Source organism: Taudactylus pleione, unplaced genomic scaffold, assembly GCF_031769625.1.
Source record: "Taudactylus pleione unplaced genomic scaffold, aTauple2 ptg000048l, whole genome shotgun sequence".
In the NCBI taxonomy this organism is placed as follows: Eukaryota; Metazoa; Chordata; class Amphibia; order Anura; family Myobatrachidae; genus Taudactylus; species Taudactylus pleione.
The window spans coordinates 2,281,306-2,305,300 of NW_028284450.1; the positions used below are offsets into that span (position 1 = coordinate 2,281,306).

The following is a 23,995-nucleotide window of genomic DNA, read 5'->3' on the forward strand; positions in this document are numbered from 1 at the left end:
TTTAACAGGCTGATTCAAATAGACACAACCCAGCCTCCAACAACTGGGGGTCTCTGGTTTCCCGCCTCATGCAACATCCTAACAGTTGTTCATATTATGTACATTTTGTTGCTTGAAGTCTCTGCAGTCCATAAGTTGATAATGCATGATGCGATCTCCACTTCGATGATACCGGAAGACTGTGGAAAGAGTACGCATCAGTACAAGACCAAACATGGCTTACTTATCATGTATAAAACTTTGGTTACCAAATAATCTTTATTTCACAGCATTTATACTAAATGAACAAACTTAAATCTTATACCTTAAAGCTTATGGAACTTTGTATATGGATAAGTAATGTTTGAGTATGCGAGGTTTGATATAACGACGCAAGTTAACTTGGAGCAGATGCGTGCGCATAAAGCTAATAAACAGTGTTTTCATATAGGATCTTATGCATTCGCTAATATGTGACTAGTTAACAGCGCAATTGTGCGTATTAATGTGTATATGAGGAATGGTGAAAGATGCAATCGCATGGTGCTAATAGTGATATCGCCACATGTACTTAAATGTGAATTTATCTAAAATGGCGCTTGGGCGGCCATTCGCAAAATGGCGTCTTGCGATCTCATTTCCAAGATGGCGTCTTGCGGCCAGTTGCAAGATGGCATTGCTGCGATTCAATTTTAAACTAATCTCGCCTCAGCCAATAATCCAGCTTCGACAAATCATACATAAAAATACAGGTAAAGATCATTGGGCCTGATTCAGGGATGCACGTTAACTCAATATTAATGCAAATCTCTGATGGTTTGAGATCTGCACTTGAATAGATGCTGAACTGCGCATGTAAAGATTTAGTTCTGCGAAATCTCTCACAGTGCTCTGGTTCCCGCAGCATGACTGACAGGCTGCAATTGCCTGGGGGCGGCAACAGGGAGACAAAATGGGTGCTGCCAGCTATTTTTTGTAGGTATGCCAGGCCAGGGTCTGGGTCTTCCAATGCATATTTACTGGCCTCTGCAGTGTGATAACACTGGACATCCTGAGTGTTACTTGGATTTCCGATGGTTATGCAGTTGAACAGATGCTGTGCCCTTGGACATAACAGAGGATCACAGAAACCTGCAGTGGGCATCCATTTACACAAGACACCTCCTGCGGCTTTTGTACATTTTTAACACAGCACTGTGTACAAAGACGCATGTCCATCTCTGAATCTGGCCCATTATTCCTTATTTTAATCAAGTAGACTGTCACCCATCGGGTCTTAGCTTCAGACATTCCTTTATTTCAGTCTCAAAACATCACAGGGACGTCTCCCTGTGATGATTGCTGCACCTGTTGTGTTCGCTTGGTCTGCTAGGCTAATGGCAAGAGACCACTCTCTATTTAAACTAGCTCCAGTGATCAAACCATGGCCTGAAAAATAAGTTCATACCTGGATAGTTTAAAGCTTCAGGGGTTCTCTGTATCCTGGATTGTACCCTCCATGACTTCTTCATTTCATCATCAATTCCAGAAAGTTGCCATCCTTCGATGAGTATCGCTCTCCTTTCAGCTTCACATCGTTCACGTTGATAGAGACCAGCATCACAGCATTCACAGTGATCTGCCGAGTTCCATCTACCACTGCATTTCTATCCTGTCACTGCTGCAGCTTCCACGTTGTTGCACAGATCCATTACTTACCTGCCGCTATTTCTGCAGTTCTGCCAGGATTACAGCATCCACGCTACTCACCATCTTGGAAACATCCTCTGCATTGCTCCATTACCTGCCAGGCCTACAGTTCCCATATTACATACAAGTCACCCTTACCATCGCACTCCAGCCTGCAAGTATACTCTGCCATTAACCTGTAAACTGTATACATCCTTGGTCTATACCATCATACCACTGAGACATTGCTTGTTGTTCTGTACTACTCTGTGCTCAGTAGTTATCCAAGTATATATTATATTACCCTGCTAGTGTCATTGATTTCCCTGCACTGCATGCTGTTGTCCTGGGCTGGTTTAGAGAAGGGTGCTGGTTCCAGGACTGTGGTTCAGTGTGAGGTATACAATCTGTACACAGAGGTGTTCAGAGACTGTATTACTTTTCCTAACATTCAGTTTCTGAGTTCTGCACTGGATCCAGTTCCAGGTCTTGAGACCGAGCTATGCCAGAGTTTCAGCTTCCTCAAATTGTATCCTGGATACATAAGACTCTGATTCCTGGTCTAAGTTATGAGTTCCTATTTACCAGTACAATGCTATTCTAAGTTCTAGGGTCACCCTTGTTGTTGGAGCATCTTCCTGGCCTAGTAGGCCTCCGTGGTCACTAGGCGAGGTAGTGCCCGGTTAATCACTGTGGTTCCAGGTTAACATCCTTGCACATCACAAGTATGTGGTTCTCATACTTGCAATAGTGTCTAGCCTCCTGTTTGCTCATGAGCCATAGCTGGATCGAACATCTCATTTAACAAGCATGTCGGGCCAGGCCCAGGGGTCCTAAGCCAGATCTACAAAATAATCAGACCGTGACACAGACCACCTTGATCCCAAAGCCAAGGACTCTTCTGAATTTAAACTTCATGACTTTCTAAGTAGAAATAAATACTAGACTGCACAGTGTCCTTCCTTCCCTACTCAGAGAACATCAATTGAGTTTTGTGACTGGGCGTCACTTGGTCATAGGCTAGTGACTACAGTTGCATCTTCATTGATACCTGATTCATCTAACAAGATTTTAAGTCTTTAGTGCCCATAAGTTATTTTGCACTTTATCATAAATATTCTTGACAAAATACTACAACTGAGAGCATTTGAGTAGACTTTATAAATCTCATTAGACATTACTCTTTCACACCCTGCACATCTCCTTTATTATTTTAACTCTCTCTTGAACCCCATATTATGTTTTTTTCAGAGGTGGTTTGTCCAGGAGGGCATCAGGATGAGCAATGTTTACGTTTAGGTCTCAACTTTTGCTTAATATATTTTATTATGTACTGTATTTCCAAACTGAAAATTTAAGTAAGAACACTCTTTGAAGACCTGAATAAATCAACCAAGTCTTGTAGTTCTCTATTACCAAAGATCACTGTGTTGCACTAAATCTAAATAAAGGGAATTTACTATTGAGAATAAGCTGCTCATTTACGGATTAAGTGGATCCATTTAGGCATTGAGATACCAAGCAATCTACACTATAAACACAATATTAGCAAAATGAATATTACTGAAAATTAGCTGAAGTTGTGGGGTCATGTTCGGTTATCTTAACTGGGCAGAGCCAATCTCTTGAAAATGAATATAGTCCCCAAATTGTTATACCCAGTACAAACCTTTGCTATTTTGCTACAATACAAATATGCAAGTAAACCACTAATAGATTGTTTTTCATATATATCTGGAATAATTAAAGATGCTATATGGAACTGAACAAACTATTTCAATCTAAATTCAGTGAAAACATAGTTTTTTTTCTTCAATTAAAATCCTCCCAGCTTCCATGTATGTGGAAATGTTCCTTAACATATTCCACCAAGCTTACTTATCGCTGCATCAAGGTCATCTTGCAGAGATATGCCCTATGTCAGATTACGGCCTAGGATCAGCCATTACTCACCCCAGCACTGGCTTCCCCGTGTGGTCAGACGTCAGGAGCGGTGGACAGTAACGCGTTGAATATTATTCTTAGAGTCATATAGACTTCCTTGTGGTGCACTGTGCCTTGGTTACTGCGGTTGCCATCATGGACGTGGCCATGACAGTTTACATCACCTGACTACTCTGTACTCAATGGTAGCATGGTGGTGGTAGCTGACACTGTCCACCAATGATCTGCTACTGCAGGGTATATAGCCGGCCATCGGAAAAAAGGAAGTTGCCTGTGCATCGTTGTCACTACTGAGGTATTCTTGCTGTTACCTCGTTCCAGGTTCCTCCATGATTTCTGGTGTCCCAAGTGCCGAATCTCTGTGCAACAGTGCGTCCAAACATCTAGCTTTTGTGCAAACAAATACCAACTTTCTCTGCAACAGTGCATCCAACATCTGGCCTGTGTGCAAACAAGTATCAACTTCTTCTGCAACAGTGCATCCAACATCTAGCCTGTGTGCAAAACAAGTGCCAACTTTCTGTGCAACAGTGCGGGTAACATCTTGCCTGAGTGTGCTACAGTACCACATCTCGATGCAGAATTGCATCCAGGACCCCTTTCTGGTGTACTAATTTAAAGTGCCTATCTCGACGCAAGTTTGCGTCCAGGACCCCTTCCTGGTGTATAAATTTCAAGAACCAATCGTGATGCAAGTTTGCATCCAGGACTCTTTCCAGAAATAAGTTACAAGAGCCTTTCCTTGTCATAACTGTGCATCCTGCATTCCAGTACAAGTATCCTCCTCTGCACTAATACTTCTTCTAGAAGTATATTCCCAGGGCCATCGTTTATTTGTCTCTATTCCCAGGGTATCAGACACCAGTTCAAAGGACCGCGACTGCCAGTTGGGTGCAGCTAAAACCCATATCTTGATTGGAGGGGTCACTGGAGAACACCTCCCAACTGGTTAGACTCCGCACCTTTGGACTGGTCTTGTCAATGTTTGACGTCCGTGGATGAGGAAATCTTATATTCAGGCCCCATGCCTCTGGTTCCTCCCTCAACCCTGGACCTCAGCTTTCACCCCATCAACAGGGGAATTCTCCATGGCAGTCATGACAGTTTGCACAGGCCAAATGGAAGCTACTGGTTCCCAGGCAGCGAGTGCTCTACAAGACCTTGCCACTCGCATGGATAATCAGGAGGCGGCTCAACGCCAGGTGGGCCAATACCTGCAAGAGCTTTCAGGACAACTACTGACTATACATGCATCCTTGGCTACACTTCTCCCTTCTCTCGCAGTGGTTGCACCACTTACACCACCGGTTCCACCTCCAGGTTCCGATAGTACTAAGTCCCATCTTCAGCTAGCCTCACCGGAAAGTTTTGATGGGAACTTGACATTCGTGGATGAGGAGATCTTATATTCAGGCCCCACGCCTCCATTTCCTCCATCAACCCAGGACCTCAGCTTTCACCCCATAAACAGGAGAATTCTCCATGGTGGTCGTGACACCCTAAATGTCATTATGAAATTAAAATAGAAAATGTGTTTTATTGCATGTGGTTTTACCCCAAGATTACAGTGGAGCATGCTGGATGGGTTTCTGAGTACCCAGAAAAGCCTAATGAAGGACCAAATATTTTTTGCGATGCAAACATCTTTGTATGTTTCTCATTACTGGCCAGGATCATGTATACAGAGCATCTCGTTCTAAGAGAAAGCTCTAACTTACAGAGATCTCTGTGCACAGTGTGACCACAGCATCTTCTCCCATGGGCTTTTGTGGAGCTTCGTGACACTGGTCATCATGACTTCGGTCAGTGGTTTAAGTTTGTCTCCAGGCACAATTTGTGAAAATGGGTGCCAAGAGCGAGATAGAAATATGGGGCATCCTAGCTTGTAGTTCTATGCTGCATGTTGCCTGTACAGCATGCAGCCATTAATGCATTGCGCCCATGCTCCTTAGAGCCAGGGATAAAGTTTGGTCACAGTCTGCTGAGACAGTGTGACTGCAATAATTGATGAGTCTATAGTTGCCATTCAGGAGGATTAATAAGACATCTCCAGTAACACTAATATGCATAACACTACAGGAGGAGATATATATATATATATATTAGATATATATTAGATATATATTAGGGGTGAGCGGGTTCGGATTTCTGAAATCGAACCCCCCAGAGCCCCCCTGATCCGAGGCCGATCTGAGTCAGGCTCGACTTTTCCCGCCTGACTCAGATCTGAAATCGAGGCAAAACGTCATCATCCCGACTTCCGGGTCTTGCGGGATTTGGATCCTATATAAGGTACCCGCGTCGGCGCCATTTTCTCACTCGGCTGTGGACAGTGAAGAGGGAGGGTGGGAGTTAGGGCTGGCTAGGCTGTGTAGTGTAGTGTAGTGCAGTGTAGTGTTGTGCTGCGCTGTGCTGCTGTTGTCCATAGGGGCTGTGTCCACTACTTCAAAGTCCATAGGGGCTGGCTGGACTGTGTTGTGCAGTCAGTTCTCCATAGGGGCTGTGTCCACTCCAAAGTCCTGTGCAGTGTCCCAGTCCTAAAGGGGTGCTGTTGCTCTGTCCATCAGGGGTGCTCCCCCCAAGTGCAAAAAAAATATATATTTTTTCTGTGTTTGTGAATTGTGTGCACTGTGGCTGCACGTGCATCAACAAAGGAGCAGCGCAAGCGTGCGCCTGTGTCCCATAAGTAAAAGGCCGGCTGGCTTGTCCGCTAAAGGGTGCTGTAACCCCCAAAGGGCACTCCAAACAAAATAAAAAAATGTTTTCTGTGTTTGTGAATTGTGTGCACTGTGGCTGCACGTGCATCAACAAAGGAGAAGCGCAAGCGTGCGCCTGTGTCCCATAAGTAAAAGGCCGGCTGGCTTGTCCGCTAAAGGGTGCTGTAACCCCCAAAGGGCACTCCAAACAAAATAAAAATATATATTTTTTTGTGTTTGTGAATTGTGTGCGCAGTAGCCGCACGTGCATCAACAAAGTAGTGCCAAGCGTGCGCCTGTGTCCCATAAATAAAGGGCCGGCTGGATTGACCGCTAAAGGGTGCTGTAACCCCCAAAGGGCACTCCAAACAAAATAAAAAAAAAATTTCTGTGTTTGTGAATTGTGTGCACTGTGGCTGCACGTGCATCAACAAAGGAGCAGCGCCAAGCATGCGCCTGTGTCCCATAAGTAAAGGGCCGGCTGGCTCATTTCTTAAAGGGTGGTGTAACCCACAAAGTGCACTAGTCTCCAACAAAAATAAAAAATAATTTTCAGTGTTTGTGTGCGCCTTAGCCGCACGTATATATCAATTATAACAAAAATGGAGGACCAAACTTTCTCCGATAAAAATAAAATAGGGAAAGATCAAGAACCACTTCCTCCTAGTGCTGAAGCTGCTGCCACTAGTCATGACATAGACGATAACATGCCATCAACGTCATCTGCCAAGGCCGATGCCCAATGTCATAGTAGAGGGCCCATACAATCCCAAATGACAAAGTTCAGGAAAATGACCTTGAAAAAAACATTTAAATCATCTGAAGAGAAACGTAAACTTGCCAATATGCCATTTACGACACGGAGTGGCAAGGAATGGCTAAGGTCTTTCCCTATGTTCATGACTAGTGGTTCATCTTCACATGACGATGGAAGCCCTCCTCCCTCTAAAAAAATCAAAAGAGTTAAGCTGGCAAAAGCACAGCGAAGAACTGTGTGTTCTAAGACGATATCACAAATCCCCAAGGAGAGTCCAAGTGTGGTGGTGGTTGCGATGCCTGACCTTCCCAGCACTGGACGGGAAGAGGTGGCTCTTTCCACCATTTGCACACCCCCTGCAAGTGCTGAAAGGAGCACCCACAGTCCACTTGCTGATATGCAAATTGAAGATGTCACTGTTGAAGTACAACAGGATGAGGATACTGGTGTAGCTGGCGCTGAGGAGGAAGTTGGCGAGGAGGATTCTGATGGTGATGTGGTTTGTTTAAATCAGGCTCCGGGGGAGACAGTTGTTGTCCGTGGGATGAAAAAGCCCATCACGGTCATGCCTGGGCAGAAGACCAAACATTCCACCTCTTTGGTCTGGCAATATTTCTATCCAAATCCGGACAACAACTGTCTTGCCATATGTACCATATGTAAAGGTGAAATAAGTAGGGGTAGGGATGTTAACCACCTAGGAACATCCTCCCTTATATGGCATCTGCAGCGCGTTCATAAAAAGTTACTGTCAAGTTCAGAAACTTTGGCTAAGACTGTAAGCAGTCCAGGGACACCTAAATCCCGTTGTCCTGTTGTATCCAAGTGCCTGCAAACCACACTGTCAACTCCCTCCTCATCAATTTCCTCCTTAGTCAGGATCGGAAGTAGTCCTGCAGGCCATGTCACTTGCATGACTGACTCTCCTATCCGGGATTCCTCCGGAGGATCCTGCATTGCTACGCCTCCTGCTGCCACTGCTGCTGGGAGTCGTTCATCATCCCAGAGAGGAAGTAGGAACACCACTACTTTTACTAAACAATTGACCCTCCAACAGTCCTTAGCGAGGAGGATGAAGTACGACAGCAGTCATTCTGAAGCAAAACGTATAACTGAGGCCTTGACTGCTATGTTGGTGTTAGACGTGCGTCCGGTATCCGCCATTAGTTAGTGGGATTTAGACAATTGATGGAGGTAGTGTGTCCCTGGTTCCAAATCCCGTCTAGATTCCACTTCACTAGGCAGGCGATACCAAGACTGTACAGAAACGTCAGAAAAAGTGTCCTCAGTGTCCTGAAAAATGCCGTTGTACCCAATGTCCACTTAACCACGGACATGTGGACAAGTGGAACAGGGCAGACTAAGGACTACATGACTGTGACAGCCCACTGGGTAGATGTATCACCTTACGCAGCAACAGCAGCAGCGTCACCAGTAGCAGCATCTCAGAAACATCAGCTCGTTCCAAGGCAGGCTACGCTGTGTATCACCGGTTTCAGTAAGAGGCACACCGCCGACAACCTCTTAGAGAAACTGAGGGAAATCATCGACCAGTGGCTTACCCCACTTAGACTCTCCTGGGGATTTGTGATATCTGACAACGCCACCAATATTGTGCGGGCATTACATCTGGGCAAATTCCAGCATGTCCCATGTTTTGCTCACACAATAAACTTGGTGGTGCGGAATTTTCGGAAAAGCGACAGGGGCGTGCAGGAGACGCTTTGGGTGGCCCGAAAAATTTCTGCCCACTTTCGCCATTCATCGACTGCGTGCCGAAGACTGGAGCACCAGCAAACACTCTTGAACCTGCCCCGCCATCACCTGAAGCAAGAGGTTGTGACGTGGTGGAACTCAACCCTCTATATGCTTCAGAGGATGGAGGAGCAGCAAAAGGCCATTCAAGCCTATATATCCACCTATGACATAGGCAAAGGAGGGGGTATGCACCTGACTCAAGTGCATTGGAGAATGATTTCTGTGTTGTGCAAGGTTCTCCAGCCCTTCGAACTTGCCACACGTGAAGTCAGTTCAGACACTGCCAGCTTGAGTCAGGTCATTCCCCTCATCAGGCTTTTGCAGAAGCAGCTGGAGAAAGTGAAGGAGGAGCTAAGACGGAGCGATTCCACTCGGCATGTGGGACTTGTGGATGAAGCCCTTCATTCGCTTTGCCAGGATTCCAGGGTGGTCAATCTGTTCAAATCAGACCACTACATTTTGGCCACCGTGCTCGATCCTAACTTTAAAGCCTATGTGGTGTCTCTCTTTCCGGCCGACACAAGCCTGCAGAGGTGCAAAGACCTGCTGGTGAAAACACTGTCAGCTGAAGCAGAACGTGACATGTCAACAGCTCCTTCTTCATTTTCTCCCGCAACTGGGGCTGCCAGGAAAAAACTTAGGTATCCTAAGCAACCCGCTGGCGGTGATGCAGGGCAGGCAGGACCAAGTTTGAACATCTGGTCCGGACTGAAGGACCTGGCAACAATTTCTGACATGTCTACTGTCACTACATATGATACTGTCACCATTGACAGAATGGTGGAGGATTACATCGGTGACAGCATCCAAGTAGGCATGTCAGACAGTCCATACCTGTACTGGCAGGAAATAGAGGCAATTTGGAGGCCCCTGTACAAACTGACTCTATTTTACCTGAGTTGCCCCCCCTCCAGTGTGTACTCCAAAAGAGTGTTTAGTGCAGCCGGGAACCTTGTCAGTGAAAGGTGTAGGAGGTTGCTTCCACAAAATTGGAGAAGATGATGTTCATAAAAATGAATTATCAACTCTTCCAGGGAGACCAGCCTCCAGTCCGTACAGAGGGACCTGTGGTGGCGGATTCCAGTGGGGACGAGTTAATACTCTGTGAGGATGAGGATGTACACAACACTGAATAGGGTGAGGAATCGGTGGATGAGGAGGATGAGGATGACATCTTGCCTCCGTAGAGCCAGTTTGTGCAGGGACAGATTAATTGCCAGCTTGTTTTGTGGGGGCCCAAACGAACCAATCATTTCAGCCACAGTTGTGTGGCAGACACTGGCGCTGAAATGATTGCTTTGTTAAAGTGTGCATGTCCTGTTTATACAACATAAGGGTGGGTGGGAGGGCCCAAGGACAATTCCATCTTGCACCTCTTTTTTTTCTTTGCATTATGTACAGTTTGGGGCCTAGTTTTTCAAACTGCCATCCTGTCTGCCACTGCAGTTTCACTCCTAGATGGGTCACGTGTTTGTGCCGCCCACTCGTGTCGCTTAGCATAGTCATCCAGCTACCTCGGTGCAACCTTTTGGACATAAAAACACTATTGTGAGGTGTGAGATGTTCAGAATAGACTGGAAATTAGTGGAAATTAAGGTTATTGAGGTTAATAATAGCATAAGAGCAGAAAAACCAACACATTCTGTGATTTTCGCTGTTTTTATGCTTTTTTAAAAAAAAATACAGATCCAAAACACAAAACCCAGAACCCAAAACACGGAAGGGTGGTTTTGGCAAAACCAATCCAGATCCAAAACATGAAGAAAGATCCAGATCCAAAACCAAAACACAAAACATGAAAAGTGGCCGGTGCACACCCCTAATATATATATATATATATATATATATATATATATATATCTATACAGAGAGAGTCCATGGGCGGCACTCACAGGACTTGTGTGATGCAGTAATAAATCAGGAGACACCACTCCAAAGGCAGATTAACGTTTCAGTTGTTATTTCAACTGTTGTCAGAATCAAATGATGCAAAATAAACAGCTCATCTTTATTCCTTCATCCCTTCACCACGCTGTGCTGACTGCCTCCTCCCGTGTAAGGTAGATGTGCGATGATGTCACCACTGACGACGCACACTCCCTGGAGCCTCCTTTTCCTGGGAGGTTGCCTAGCAACTAAATAACAAAACAATCACTATGTGCTTGTAATACAGCAGAACAAAGACCTATTACAGAAGAAAACTACAATTTTATCTAGCTTAGGTAGAATTATTCCAAATACAGAACAGGAATATAAGTATTATATATACCATATGTAAATTAAATTAACATTAACAAATAGTTTATATTCTCATATCTGTAAAAAATGGTAAAGTCTAGTATAAATATTGAACCCTATAATTCAGGTTACACTACTCAGTCTCTGGATCAATCTATCAAATACTGAGAATAGACATTACTGAATCACATTATATTAAATATAATTCTAAATATTAGAAACTTCTAAAATAATCTTATAATCCTTAATTCAGATAAAATAAATCAGACTGAGATGTTCATTAAGTCCGTTGGAGGATATAGTGTTCAAGCGGTGTATCCACCTGGCCTCCATCCTCAGCAGCATCTTCCCTCTGTCACCCCATCTTTGTTGTTTGGGTGCCTGATTGATAATTTTATATCTTAATATTGACAAGTTATGTTTGAGCTCCTTATAGTACCGTGATACTGGTTGTTCTAGCTCACGGCCACCCAGTGCAAGACGAATAGATGACCTGTGAAGGGCCATGCATTTTCTAAATTGCCTTGTGGTCTTTCCTATATAGAAAAGACCACAAAGACAGCGTATATAATAGATGACATATGTGCTCAGGTATTTAAGAACTTGCCTAATTGTGATTTGTTGCCTGTTTGGGGATCCGCAAAAGAGCTTCCACATTCCATGTAGCTGTACGTTGTTCTATGGCTATGATTTCGAAAATCAACTCAATGGATGAGACGTTTAAATTTACAGCACATATTAGTGGGACCTTGGTGGACTACTAAGATGTGACAGTTTCATTGGATGAAGGCATACTACATACAAGCCTTTTAAAAAAAACTGACAGATAGGAAAACTATCTTACATGCTACAAGCCAGCATCCACTGTCTACAATACGTGGACTCCCATATTCACAGTTTCTATGAATGCATATGATCTCTGACAATATTGAAGATACAGTCAGGAAGATAGACATGATAGAACAGTTGCGAGCACAGGGTTATGATAAGGATGAACTGGTTAAAGCTAAAAACAAGGTCTTGAGGATACCCAGAAGTAGGGGAATTGGTATGAAATACCGCCGGCCCCATGGCCGGCGGTTCGATTCCCGTCAGCGGCAGCCCGACGGGAGCAGAGTGCGATGCAGCGGAAGCCCGACAACGCTGGAAATCCCGATCGTGGATAGGTAAGTATTTACTAACCTAACCCCCCTAACACTAACCCTCCTTAGGGGTGCCTAACCCTAACTTCTCCCCCAAGTGCCTAACCCTAATCCCCCCTCTAAATACCTAACCCTAACCACCCCCTTCCCCGCTGCCTAAACCTAAGTCCCCCGGGGGGGTGCCTAACCCTAAGTCCCTCCCGGGGGTGCCTAACCCTAACCCTCCCTCCCCCTAGCCTAACCCTAACCCTCCCGGGGGGTGCCTAACCCTAAGTCCCCCCCTCCCGGAGCCCTAAACCTAACCCTCCCCCCTGCGGCTGTCCGCTCACGGCGCCCGGCATCCCTACGATCGGGATGCCGGGCGCCGGTCTCCCGGCGTCGGGGAAATGCGTGTGTCTACATCTAGACGCCCGGCATTTCACCCTTGCCGGGAAATGACAGTCGGGAAGCCGGCTGCCGGTATTTAGGCAGTCGGCTTCCCGATTACCTCCCGAAGTAGGATCTTGACCTTGGCCCTTCACAGGTCATCTATTTATCTTGCACTGGGTGGCCGTGAGCAAGAACAACCAGTAGCATGGCACTATAAGGAAATCAAACATAACTTGTCAATATTAAGATATAAAATTATCAATCAGGCACCCAAACAACAAAGATGGGGTGACAGAGGGAAGATGCTGCTGAGGATGGAGGCCAGGTGGATACACCGCTTGAATACTATATCCTCCAACGGGCTTAATGAACATCTCAGTAAGATTTGTTTTATATGAATTAAGGATTCTAAGATAATTTCTGAAGTTTCTAATATTTATAATTATATTTAATATGTGTTTCAGTAATGTCTATTGTCAGTATTTGGTAGATTGCTCCAGTGACTGAGTAGTGTAACATGCATTATAGGGATCAATATTTATACTAGACTTTAACATTGTTTACAGATCTGAGAATATAAGGTATTTGCCCTAATGTTAATTTAATATACTTATGGTATATATAATACTTATATTGCCTTTTCTGTATTTGGAATAATGTTATCTAAGCTAGATAATGTTGTAGTTTTCTTCTGTAATAGGTTTTTGTTCTGCTGTATTATGAGCACAAGGGTGATTGTTTTGTTATTTAGTTGCTAGGCAACCACCCAGGAAAAGGAGGTGCCAAGGAGCGCACATCACAGGCTGGTGACATCATCGCACATCGACCTGACCCAGGAGGAGACAATCAGCATACCGTGGTGAAGGGATGAAGCAATAAAGGTAAGCTGTTTGATTCTGACGAAAGTTAAAATAACAACTGAAACATTAATATCCCTTTGGAGTGGTGTCTCCTGTTTTATTACAGCATCACACAAGTCCTGTGAGTGCCGCCCATGGACTCTCTCTGTATGTTCATGTAATAGCTTTATACTATTACTACGCAAGAAAGCACCCAGGCAATTAATATTGGTAGAGGAGTAGGGTGCCAGTATCTGTATCCGATATACAGTATGTCCTGACTGACTGACTCATCAATGCCCAGCCAAAAAACCAGAGGAGAATATTCCTTCCATGATGTATGTACCCACTGGGATTTTTTGAAATTTGACTCCTATGGCGGTGAATGAGGCTAAAATGTTTCCTCCCTCTATGCAATGTCCTGATCTACTGTCTCATCGTGGCTGCAGCAGAGTTCAATATTCAAACAACAACTGCTGGGTGCACAGCTGAAAGATATATCTGCATATGATGGTTGTTCATACACAATGAAAAACCATTACTGCCATATGGCCAGAGGTGTTGCTGGCCAGGGATCATGTTTCCCGCCCCAGCGGCCACTGCAGGAAGTCTATTGGTCATACACACAGCATGATGTGCAGATATATTTGCCATTGGCTGTGCTATGATGTTGTTCACAGATATATTGTCTGTACACACTGGCTGACGCACAAACTATATATCGGGCATTCAATTCAACAGCCAATATTTCAGCCAGTGTGAGGAATGTGTTACTACACAGGTGATAGAGGGGAATGTGTTATTACACAGGTGAGGGAGGGGAATGTGTTACTACACAGATACAACAGGTGTGTTGTTTTTTAACTTAGGTGTCGAACAAGTGCTGAGAATACATTGTATCTATTTAACATTTAACTAGCACCTTCTATAAGATAATAGCTAGAATCTGATTGGTTGCTATGGGCAACATCTCCACTTCTTAAAATTCTTACTTTAGTAAATACACCCCTAAATTTCTAAAAACTGGGTACATCTGCTAGTGCTACTTAAATACAAGATAATTTTAAATCATGGATCATTTTCATATTTGGGTTTCCTATGACATCATCACTCAGGGGTTGACAAACATACAGATGTGTCCACATACAACTTTCTGAAAATGGTGCCATGGTGCTCAATTTGATGTGACATCAATTCTAATATGTTGTCATGCCAGGAAGCGGATGGACGGAATCCCGACCGCCAGCTTCCCGACTGTCTAATCCCAGCAAGGGTTAATTGACAGGTGTTGGAATCCCGATGCCTGTCATTTTACCTTTGCCGGGAGCCCAACACCCGGTTTCCCAATCGAAGGTAAGCTGGGCGCGGACAGCCACAGGGGGGGAGGCTTAGGTTTAGGGCTCCCAGGTGGGATTTAGGGTTAGGCTAGGGGAAGGGGGGATAGGGTTATGCAACTTCGGGGGGGAGGTTAGGGTTAGGCAGCCCTAAGGGAGGATTAGGGGCTTGAATAGGGTTAGGAAATACTTACCTTGGACGATCGAGATTTTCACCCCTGCCGGGCAACCGCTCTCGGGATTTGAACCGCCAGCCATGCGGCCGGTGCTAAATCATACCAAACCCGGCGTGCCATGCTGTCTGCTGTGCAGCAAAGATGCAATTCATACTTTCACCACTGGGTCACCAGTGTATCACGTAATGTAGCACTTTATAGCATTCCACCTGTGTATAGAAGATCTTTGCATTTTTTTCAAGTACAGCAGTGGTCTGCTTTGGATTTTAATAAAGAGAGCAAATGAGGGATGTTATGGAGTATTTATGTAATTTAGAGGTTATGAACAGCGTGTACAGTATGAATCAGTGAGGACAGCATGTCTGTGTGTGTAGCGATTTCTTATTGACATACTGTAGAAATTTCCCTTTGAAAATCACATTTGTGATAAATGACATTGAAAATAGTGCTTGGAAATATGGCTCTATATTTCATATATTGGAGCCATAAAATTACATTTTAGATAAACAGAGAAAATAGCGCTTGGAAATATGGCTCCATATTTCATATACTGGCATGATAAAATCACATTTTTGATAAATGGCATAGCAAATAATGCTTGGAAATATTGCTCTTTATTTCATATACTGGAGTGATAAAATCACATTTGTGATAAATGACATAGCAAATAGCACTTGGAAATATGGCTCTATATTTAATATACTGGAGTGATAAAATTACATTTTAGATAAACAACATAGAAAATAGTGCTTGGAAATATGGCTCTATATTTCATATATTGAAATTAGGCAGTTAGGGTTTGAATCCCAGTGTGAAATTTTTTTTTTGCACCAAAAATAAGTTTATATGATTCAATAATATATTATCAATAATATAATTTTAATAACAATAAAACTTTTTAGAATAAAATCATATTTCATCAGGAAGGTGTGAACAGCCTGTACAGTATGTGGGGATCTGAGTCAGTGAAGATGGCATGTGTAGAGCGATTTCTTAGTGACATACTGTAGAAATTTCCCCTTCAAAATATGGCTCCATGTTTCATATACTGAGCCATAAAATCACATTATTTAAACAACATAGAAAATAGCGCTTGGAAATATAGCTCCATATTTCATATACTGGCATGATAAAATCAAATTTTTGATAAATGACATAGCAAACAAAGCTTGGAAATATGGCTCTATATTTCATATACTGAGCCAAAATATTAAATTTTAGATTAATGACATAGAAAATAGGGCTTGGAAATATGGCTCCATATTTCAAATACTGAAGTGATAAAATCACATTTGTGATAAATGATATAGCAAATTGCACTTGGAAATACGGCTCTATATTTCATATATAGGAGCCATACAATTACATTTTAGATAAACAATATAGAAAATAGTGCTTGGAAATATGGCTCCATATTTCATATAGTATACTGGAGTGATAAAATCTAATTATTGGTAAATGACATAGCAAATAGCGCTTGGAAATATATCTCTATATTTCATATATTGAGTCAGAAAATTACATTTTAGATAAACAACATAGACAATAGCACTTGGAAATATTGCTCCATATTTCATATACTGAGCCATAATATAAAATTTTAGATAAACATAGAAAATAATGATTGGAACAATGGCTCCATATTTCATATACAGTACTGGTCTAGATATACAGTAGAATTCAAAAACTGGCCATTAGTAATTTACAGTATGTTCATGTCCTTTTCCAGGTTAATGTATTGCTTGCCTTAACACAGAGGGGGGAGGAGAAATTAATTTGTAAAGGCTGCACATTTTGCACAGGCAACAAATCACATTTTCATTAGTCCTCCCCCTGTGTGTTGTTACTACTCATTAATGTTGCCCTTTGTGTATTGAGACAATTTTGTACTTTCAGTCCCTCCCTTCCTCCCAAAATAGCACCCATTTTCCATGATTATATTGTACTGCATATTCACAGCATGCAATTAAACTAAAAACAGGGGGAGGGCTAATGAAAACATGATTTGTTGTCTGTCTGTAGAAAATGTGCAGCCTTTACAAATGAATTCCCTCCCCCCTCTGTGAAGAGAGAAGCAATGGGATTAACTGAAAAAGGACATGAACATACTGTAAATTGCTGATGGCCAGATTTTGAATTATACTGTATATCTAGCGCCAATATATGAAATATGGAGCCATATTTCCAAGCGTAATTTTCTATGTTGTTTAAATAATGTGATTTTATGGCTCAGTATATGAAACATGGAGCCATATTTTCAAGGGGAAATTTCTACAGTATGTCACTAAGAAATCGCTCTACGCACGCCATCTTCATTGACTCAGATCCCCACATACTGTACTCGCTGTTCACATCCTCTTAATGAAATATGATTTTATTCTAAAAAGTTTTATTGTTATTAAAATTATATTATTGATAATATATTATTGAATCATATAAACTTATTTTTGGAGAAAAAAATAAAATGTTTAACTGTCAGGTGTGATGTGTAGTTTCTTTACCGTTACGCCATAACACCTACAGATGAAAGCTTTAGTCTTTTACTTCTTACATAGTGAAAAGGAACTAAAACAGACAGATTCTGTTGTTCCAGTTAGAATATAGCAAGTGTCATATGTTCTATGTTGTTTATCTAAAATTTAATTTTATGGCTCAATAGTTGAAATATAGAGCCATATTTCTAAGTGTTACTTGCTATGCCATTTATCAAAAATTTGATTTTATTATGCCAGTATATAAAATATGGAGCCATATTTCCAAGCACTCATTTCTATGTTGTTTATCTAAAATTAAATTTTATGGCTCCTATATATGAAATATAGAGCCATATTTCCAAGGGCTATTTTTTGTCGTTTATAAAAAATGTGATTTTATGGCTCCAATATTTGAAATATAGAGTCATATTTCTAAGCGCTATTTGCTATGTCATTTATCACAAATGTGATTTTATCACTCCAGTATATGAAATATGGAGCCATATTTTCAAGCACTATTTTCTATATTGTTTATCTAAAATATAATTTTATGGCTCAATATATGAATTATGGAACCATATTTCCATGGGTTATTTGCTATATCATTTATCAAAAATGTGATTTTATCACTCCAGTATACTATATGAAATATATCCATACTTCCAAGGGCTATTTTCTATGTCATTTATCTAAAATATAATATTATGGGTCAGTATATGAAATATGGAGCCATGTTTCCAAGGGCTATTTTCTGTCATTTATCTAAAATGTAATATTATGGCTCAGTACTTGAAATCTAGCACCATATTTCCATGCCCTATTTGCTATGCCGTTTATCAAAAATGTGATTTTATCAGGCCAGTATATGAAATATGGAGCCATATTTCCAAGGACTATTTTCTACGTTGTTTAAATAATGTGAGTTTATGGCTCGGTATATGAAACATGGAGCTATATTTTCAAGGGGAAATTTCTACAGTATGTCACTCAGAAATCGCTCTACACATGTCATCTACACTGACTCAGATCCCCACATACTGGTCACGCAGTTCACACCCTCTTGATGAAATATGATTTTATTCTAAAAAGTTTTATTGTTATTAAATTATATTATTGATAAAATATTATTGAATCATATAAACTTATTTTTGGAGCAAAAAAAAAATCAGGTGTGATGTGCAGTTGCAGGTGGAAGCTTTGGTCTTTTACTTCTTACATAGTGAAAAGGAACTGAAACAGACAGCTTCTATTGTTCCAGTTAGAAATATAGCAAGTTTCATATTTTTTATGTTGTTTATCTAAAATGTGATTTCATGGTTCAATATATGAAATATAGAGCCATATTTCCAAGCGCTATTTGCTATGCCATTTATCAAAAATGTGATTTTATTATGCCAGCATAAGAAATATGGAGTCATATTTCCAAGCGCTATTTTCTATGTTGTTTATCTAAAATGTAATTGTATGGCTCTATATATGAAATATAGAGCCATATTTCCAAGCCCTATTTTCTACGTCATTTATCAAAAATTTGATTTTATTGCTCCAATATATGAAATATAGAGCCATATTTCATAGAGCTTTTTTCTATTCTGTAGGACCTTTTACTGTATATGTACTGTAGCCAAAGTATGCAGGGCATTTTGTAAGCCTGTCTGTCACTGCAATGGGAGGCAGCTTACTGCAATGGGAGGCAGCATACTGTACTGGATCTTCCTCTTTAGCTTTCTGCTTATGCAGCAGCAGTATAGTTTTCTAAAAATGCCACCTGCTGTCTAAAAAGTGGTACTGCACTACATTTCAGCCTCCTTACACGTCCCGACACTTATGTCTTGGTGGGGCTGATCATGTGACGCCAAGAATAGTGCACCATGGCACAAATTTCTGAAAGGAGTACAGTATGTGGACACATCTGTATCTACTGCTTACTAGGCTTATTTATAGGGGTTGAACAATGTTTATGGGTAGCATTGGCAGCAGGAATTTCTACAATGGGCAAGCCTGGGAGAGAACAGTGACTAGTGGAGAAAGAGGCCATGACATTTACTGTATAATTAGTTAAAAAACAAACTGTCCGTATGAAGCATGAAATCACTCTTGGGCAGGTCTTTTAAGGTCTGTAATTTCTTGTCCTTCACATGACATAGGGAAGTGACATTAACTCATTAATTTTCAAGGAGCAGGAACGTTTTTAGATTCAGAAAATATTTAAATTACTCTCTAGGAATAATATGCTAGTAATCCACTCCTAACCAAAGAATTTGATTCTGGGTAATACCCTTTATATAGAAGTGAGTCATTTACCCGCGGGCCACTTCGAGATGTTGGCAGAGGAATGCGCCCTCTATAGGGTGGCACCCCTGTTCACCCCTTTTTGATCGCACTGGTCGAACACCCCAAGAGCTGGCCCTGCTCTATCCCCCTGTGTCTGCTTTGCTGCTGATCACTGCTGATCGGTCAGCAAAGCAGGACCCCCTACCCAGCAGCTGCAAAGATTAGCAGCCACTAGGAAAAAGTAAATTAACCTTCCCTCTTATCCCCTTGGTGTACCTAATGCCTGAAACCGGTGTCAAATTGAAAGTCGTGATGGTCGTGATGTTTCTGATGTTCTGAAGGTGGTTCCGATGTTCCAATGTTTAAAAAAAAACACTTTTTTTTAATGCAAATCTAATCCTTTTTTTTTATAATGAAATCATTTTGATTAAGATAAAATAACTGTTCCTCACCTAATTCACTTATAACAAAAAACTACAATTTTGGAGTGGTTTTTAGAAAAAAAATTGTCAGTTATGTGGTTAAAGTATATCACAGTTTTGTACTGAATTCTGCAGATAGCAGGTTTCATGTTTATTCAGACCACTCAAATGAGTATCTGCTCAATAGCTGAAATACTATAGAGACACCCTCATTAAAATAAGAGACACCCTTATTAAAATAATGGAAATAGTTAGGAGATCTCTAAGCTACACCATAGGAACATTAAGCAAGTAATAACTTCTATCAGGAGAAAAACTTCCACTTAGGAAAAATGAATTAATTAGAAATAATATATCTCTGCATATTTCTATAGCACACAAAATGGGTGGAGCACTCTATATGCTAGATTTACCATTTGTAACCCTTCCCTATAACAACATTTTGTAATATCAAGGACGTTAATACATTAATTAACAAAGGTCATTTACACACCATTTAAAGAGTGGGCACACAATGCTCCTTTATCTACACTAGTGCATTTGTAGTTTTGCATTACATTGGTTGATTAGAACTCACTTTTGTACATTGGTGCAAATGTAGGGTGCAAAATGTGTCCTTAATAGTAATGGGTATGACCGTTAAAGTACTAGAGCAGTGGTTCTCAAACTCGTTTCTCTGGAACTCACATAGGTCATGTTTTCCAGGTATTTCTGATACCTTGCCCACGTAGTCTGTACATCCTCTGAGGACAACCACAGTGTCATTCTACTGTGCCATCGGTGCATTTGGATACCTTGACCACATACTCTGTACATCCTCTGAGTACAACCCCAGTGTCACTCTCCTGCGCCAGAGGTGCATCTGATACCTTGCCCGCGTACTCTGTACATCCTCTGAGTGCAACCACAGTGTCACTTTCCTTTGCCAGTGGTGTATCTGGATAGCTTGCTCGCATACTCTGTACATCCTCTGAGTACAACCTGTGCCAGCAGTGAGTCTGATATCTTGCACAAATAATCAGTGCAACATCATAGTTCAGAATCCTCGCTAGTGCTTCTTTCAGAAGTAAACTTGCTTGGGCCTTATCGGTGTTATCTCCCTCCATTTCACTCCTGTATCGGATACCTGACCAAAGGGCTGCGACCTGCTTGCTGGGTGCAGCTTAAACCCATATCCCACTTGGAGGGTTCACTGGTGAACACCTCCCAGCAGGTTAGACTCCGCACCTTTGGTCAGGTCTCACCAACATCCAATACTTGTGGATGAGGAGGTCATACATTCAGGCCCCTTGCCTCCAATTTCTTCTTCAACCCCAGATCTCAGCTTTCAGCTCCTCAGAAGGAGATCCTCCTAAGCCACTCATGACAGCAGGTTCCTGAGAGGCAGCGCAGGGTCTCTGGCATCTTGGAGCTGCTGTGGCCAGCAGTCTGTACTAACTCTGCTGGGTGCTGGATGTGGTCACATGTCAGAAAGGAGACAATCCAGTCTGGATGATTCACAATGGGCTCTGACAGCCAATCCAGCTCCAACCTTGAGTATTTAAGGGCTTCTTGTGAGTTCTCAGGTCGTCAGTGCAATTTCTTACACAGCTAGTCTGCGTGCTAGTTCTCTGTGCTCCATTGTCTCATTTTGTTTCCAGTGTTCCAGTTGCAGTTCCTAGTTGGAGGATTTGTTTGCTGCCACTCCATTCATAGTGCCACTGTTTCATCTATACCTGCACTACATTACAAAGCCTTCTCTACCAGCATCCCGAGTCAGCACCAGTACTAGGTTCTCATACCTCAGCGTCTATGGAGTTGTGCTCTGGATGCCCGTTGGGGTTAAGCCTTTCTTTGTCCCTTGGATCTCCAACCTCTGCATCATCCTGCAAAAGCGGAGACATTCATGAACAAGTACCCCCTTTGTCCAGCCTCATTCCAGTATCAGGAAACTGCTTGCAATGACCTCCCTGCACTCAATCCTGGTCCAATTCCCACTCTAAATGTGACAATCAGTAACCCAAGTAACACAATTAATTATATATTTTAGCATGTGATTTTATGAAGGATCCAAAAATATTTAATGGTTGTGTTAAATAAGTTTTGAATACAAACTTTTCTCCCTGTATTTTGTCTTTTGGGTGTGTTTGCTGCTAAGTTACAGTAAATGTTAATTGTGCTATTAATGAAAATCTGTTTAATACAATTTACTTGTGCCATGAAGCTGAGCCCAGTCTACATGTATTTTCTCTACTAACAAAATTATAAGAAACACATTTTTTTAGTTCTGATAAGCTCTGAAAATTGTCTAATATATGTTTATGAATGTTGCTGTACTTCTTTTACGTACAGTTATATTCTATGTTAAGTGATACTAGGCTAGGCAGCATTGACACTTCATTGATGCTGTTTTAATTTCATATTTGTTTGATTCTAGATAACGACATTAACTCATTTGAGCTTTAATTCCTGGAACTGACTTTCATTACTCCGATGTCAACAGGACACTGCAAAACTATGGATACATGGCAACAAATGTTATTATGTTAACCATGAAGTAAATATAAATTTTATTCGATTTTTGGTCTATAATTTTATGTAAACCTGTACAGTGATTTTTTTTCAATGAAATATTTCATGTAAATGTTAGTAATTGAGACAAAAGGTATTAGCAAGTAGACTGAACTTTGAACTGAATACCTTTTGAAAATAGAGTTTGTGGAGAAGGGCCATAGACTACACACCCTGTATATATATATATAATGGGAGGTGCTACCTGTTGAGACAATAGTTGCAGACACAAAAAGAAAAAGTACAAGTGCACAACTCCAACATTACTAATTATATAAAATATATTTTGCAATAAAATTTGCAATAAATAAATAGAGGTTTTAGCATAATCATGGCCAAGGTAATAAGCCTACCCACCGCGTCTAGGTAACCTCTTATGGTAGGTCCCTAACATACTGGGGTTGAAATCCAGACCACAGGACACCCACAAACCAGCCCAGCTGAGCCCCCAGGGCATCACTCTAATGTGAAAAGGTGAAGTGTAAAAAAGTGTTAGATACTGTAGATAGGAGCAGCTACTGCTGCATATATTAGAAGTAAGGTGCAGAATAAAGATGTGCAAATAATACATATATAATAAACAAACAATAGAGGTGCTAAAAGTGCAAGAAAGGAAAAATGTGTTATACAGTGATGCCTTGAAGCAGCCCAACTAAATCAATTCAGAGGACCCATGCCCCAAAAATCAACACATGTCTGCACTACAGTATATAAATTTGTAGGACTTACCTAAATTATGCCTTTTACTAAAGTGCAGTCAAAATGTCAAAATTCCTTCTTAAAACCAATAAGGGACAGGTGGGGAGCAGTGCTAGCTTAGGCTGAAGGAGTCTCATGCCTTCAGGTGTGCATAGGAGCACACTAAATAGAGTATGTAATGTAATGTTATTTGCATCATTTTGTTTGGCAATAAATGGTTCCATAATACTACAGTGTCATAGGACTAGAACCTATAACTGTCCCTCTCCTGATCTGTAAAACATGTGCGCTAGACCATTAAACCACATGAACTTCTTAGACAAATTTGCATTTTTGTCATTAATTTAAGTAATTATACTGCAAAATTGAATATGCTTAAACAAAAGCAATCTATAGGGTTTTACTGCCAAGTCCATTGACACTTGACTACTACTGCTTTCAAAGGGTACTATGTATTAAATTAGTGAAGAGACAGAAATAAATATGCAAAAAACATATATTTAATAGGAATAGAACATATGACTGTCCCAGTCCAAAGCTGTAGGGCATGTGGACCATCCCATTGAGCCAAATGATCCTCTTTGAATAAATCTGCATTTTGTCATAGTTTTAAGCCTTATGCTGTCAAATTCAATATACTTAACAAAAATCAATCTATAGGGTTTCACTATCAAGT

The 23,995-nt window shown here is 41.4% G+C and overlaps 1 protein-coding gene across 2 annotated transcripts in view; it reads left to right on the forward strand.

Moving 5' to 3' along the window:
* Nucleotides 1-23,616, forward strand: part of LOC148537611 (E-selectin-like) — a 228,256-nt gene extending 204,640 nt beyond the window's left edge. For both annotated transcript variants that reach the window (XM_088460535.1, XM_088460536.1), the window contains one exon: nucleotides 22,487-23,616. In XM_088460535.1, coding sequence (XP_088316661.1) covers nucleotides 22,487-22,515 — 29 coding nt within the window. In that variant the 3' untranslated portion in view covers nucleotides 22,516-23,616. The remainder of the gene's footprint in view (nucleotides 1-22,486) is intronic.
* The last annotated feature ends 379 nt before the right edge of the window (nucleotides 23,617-23,995 follow it).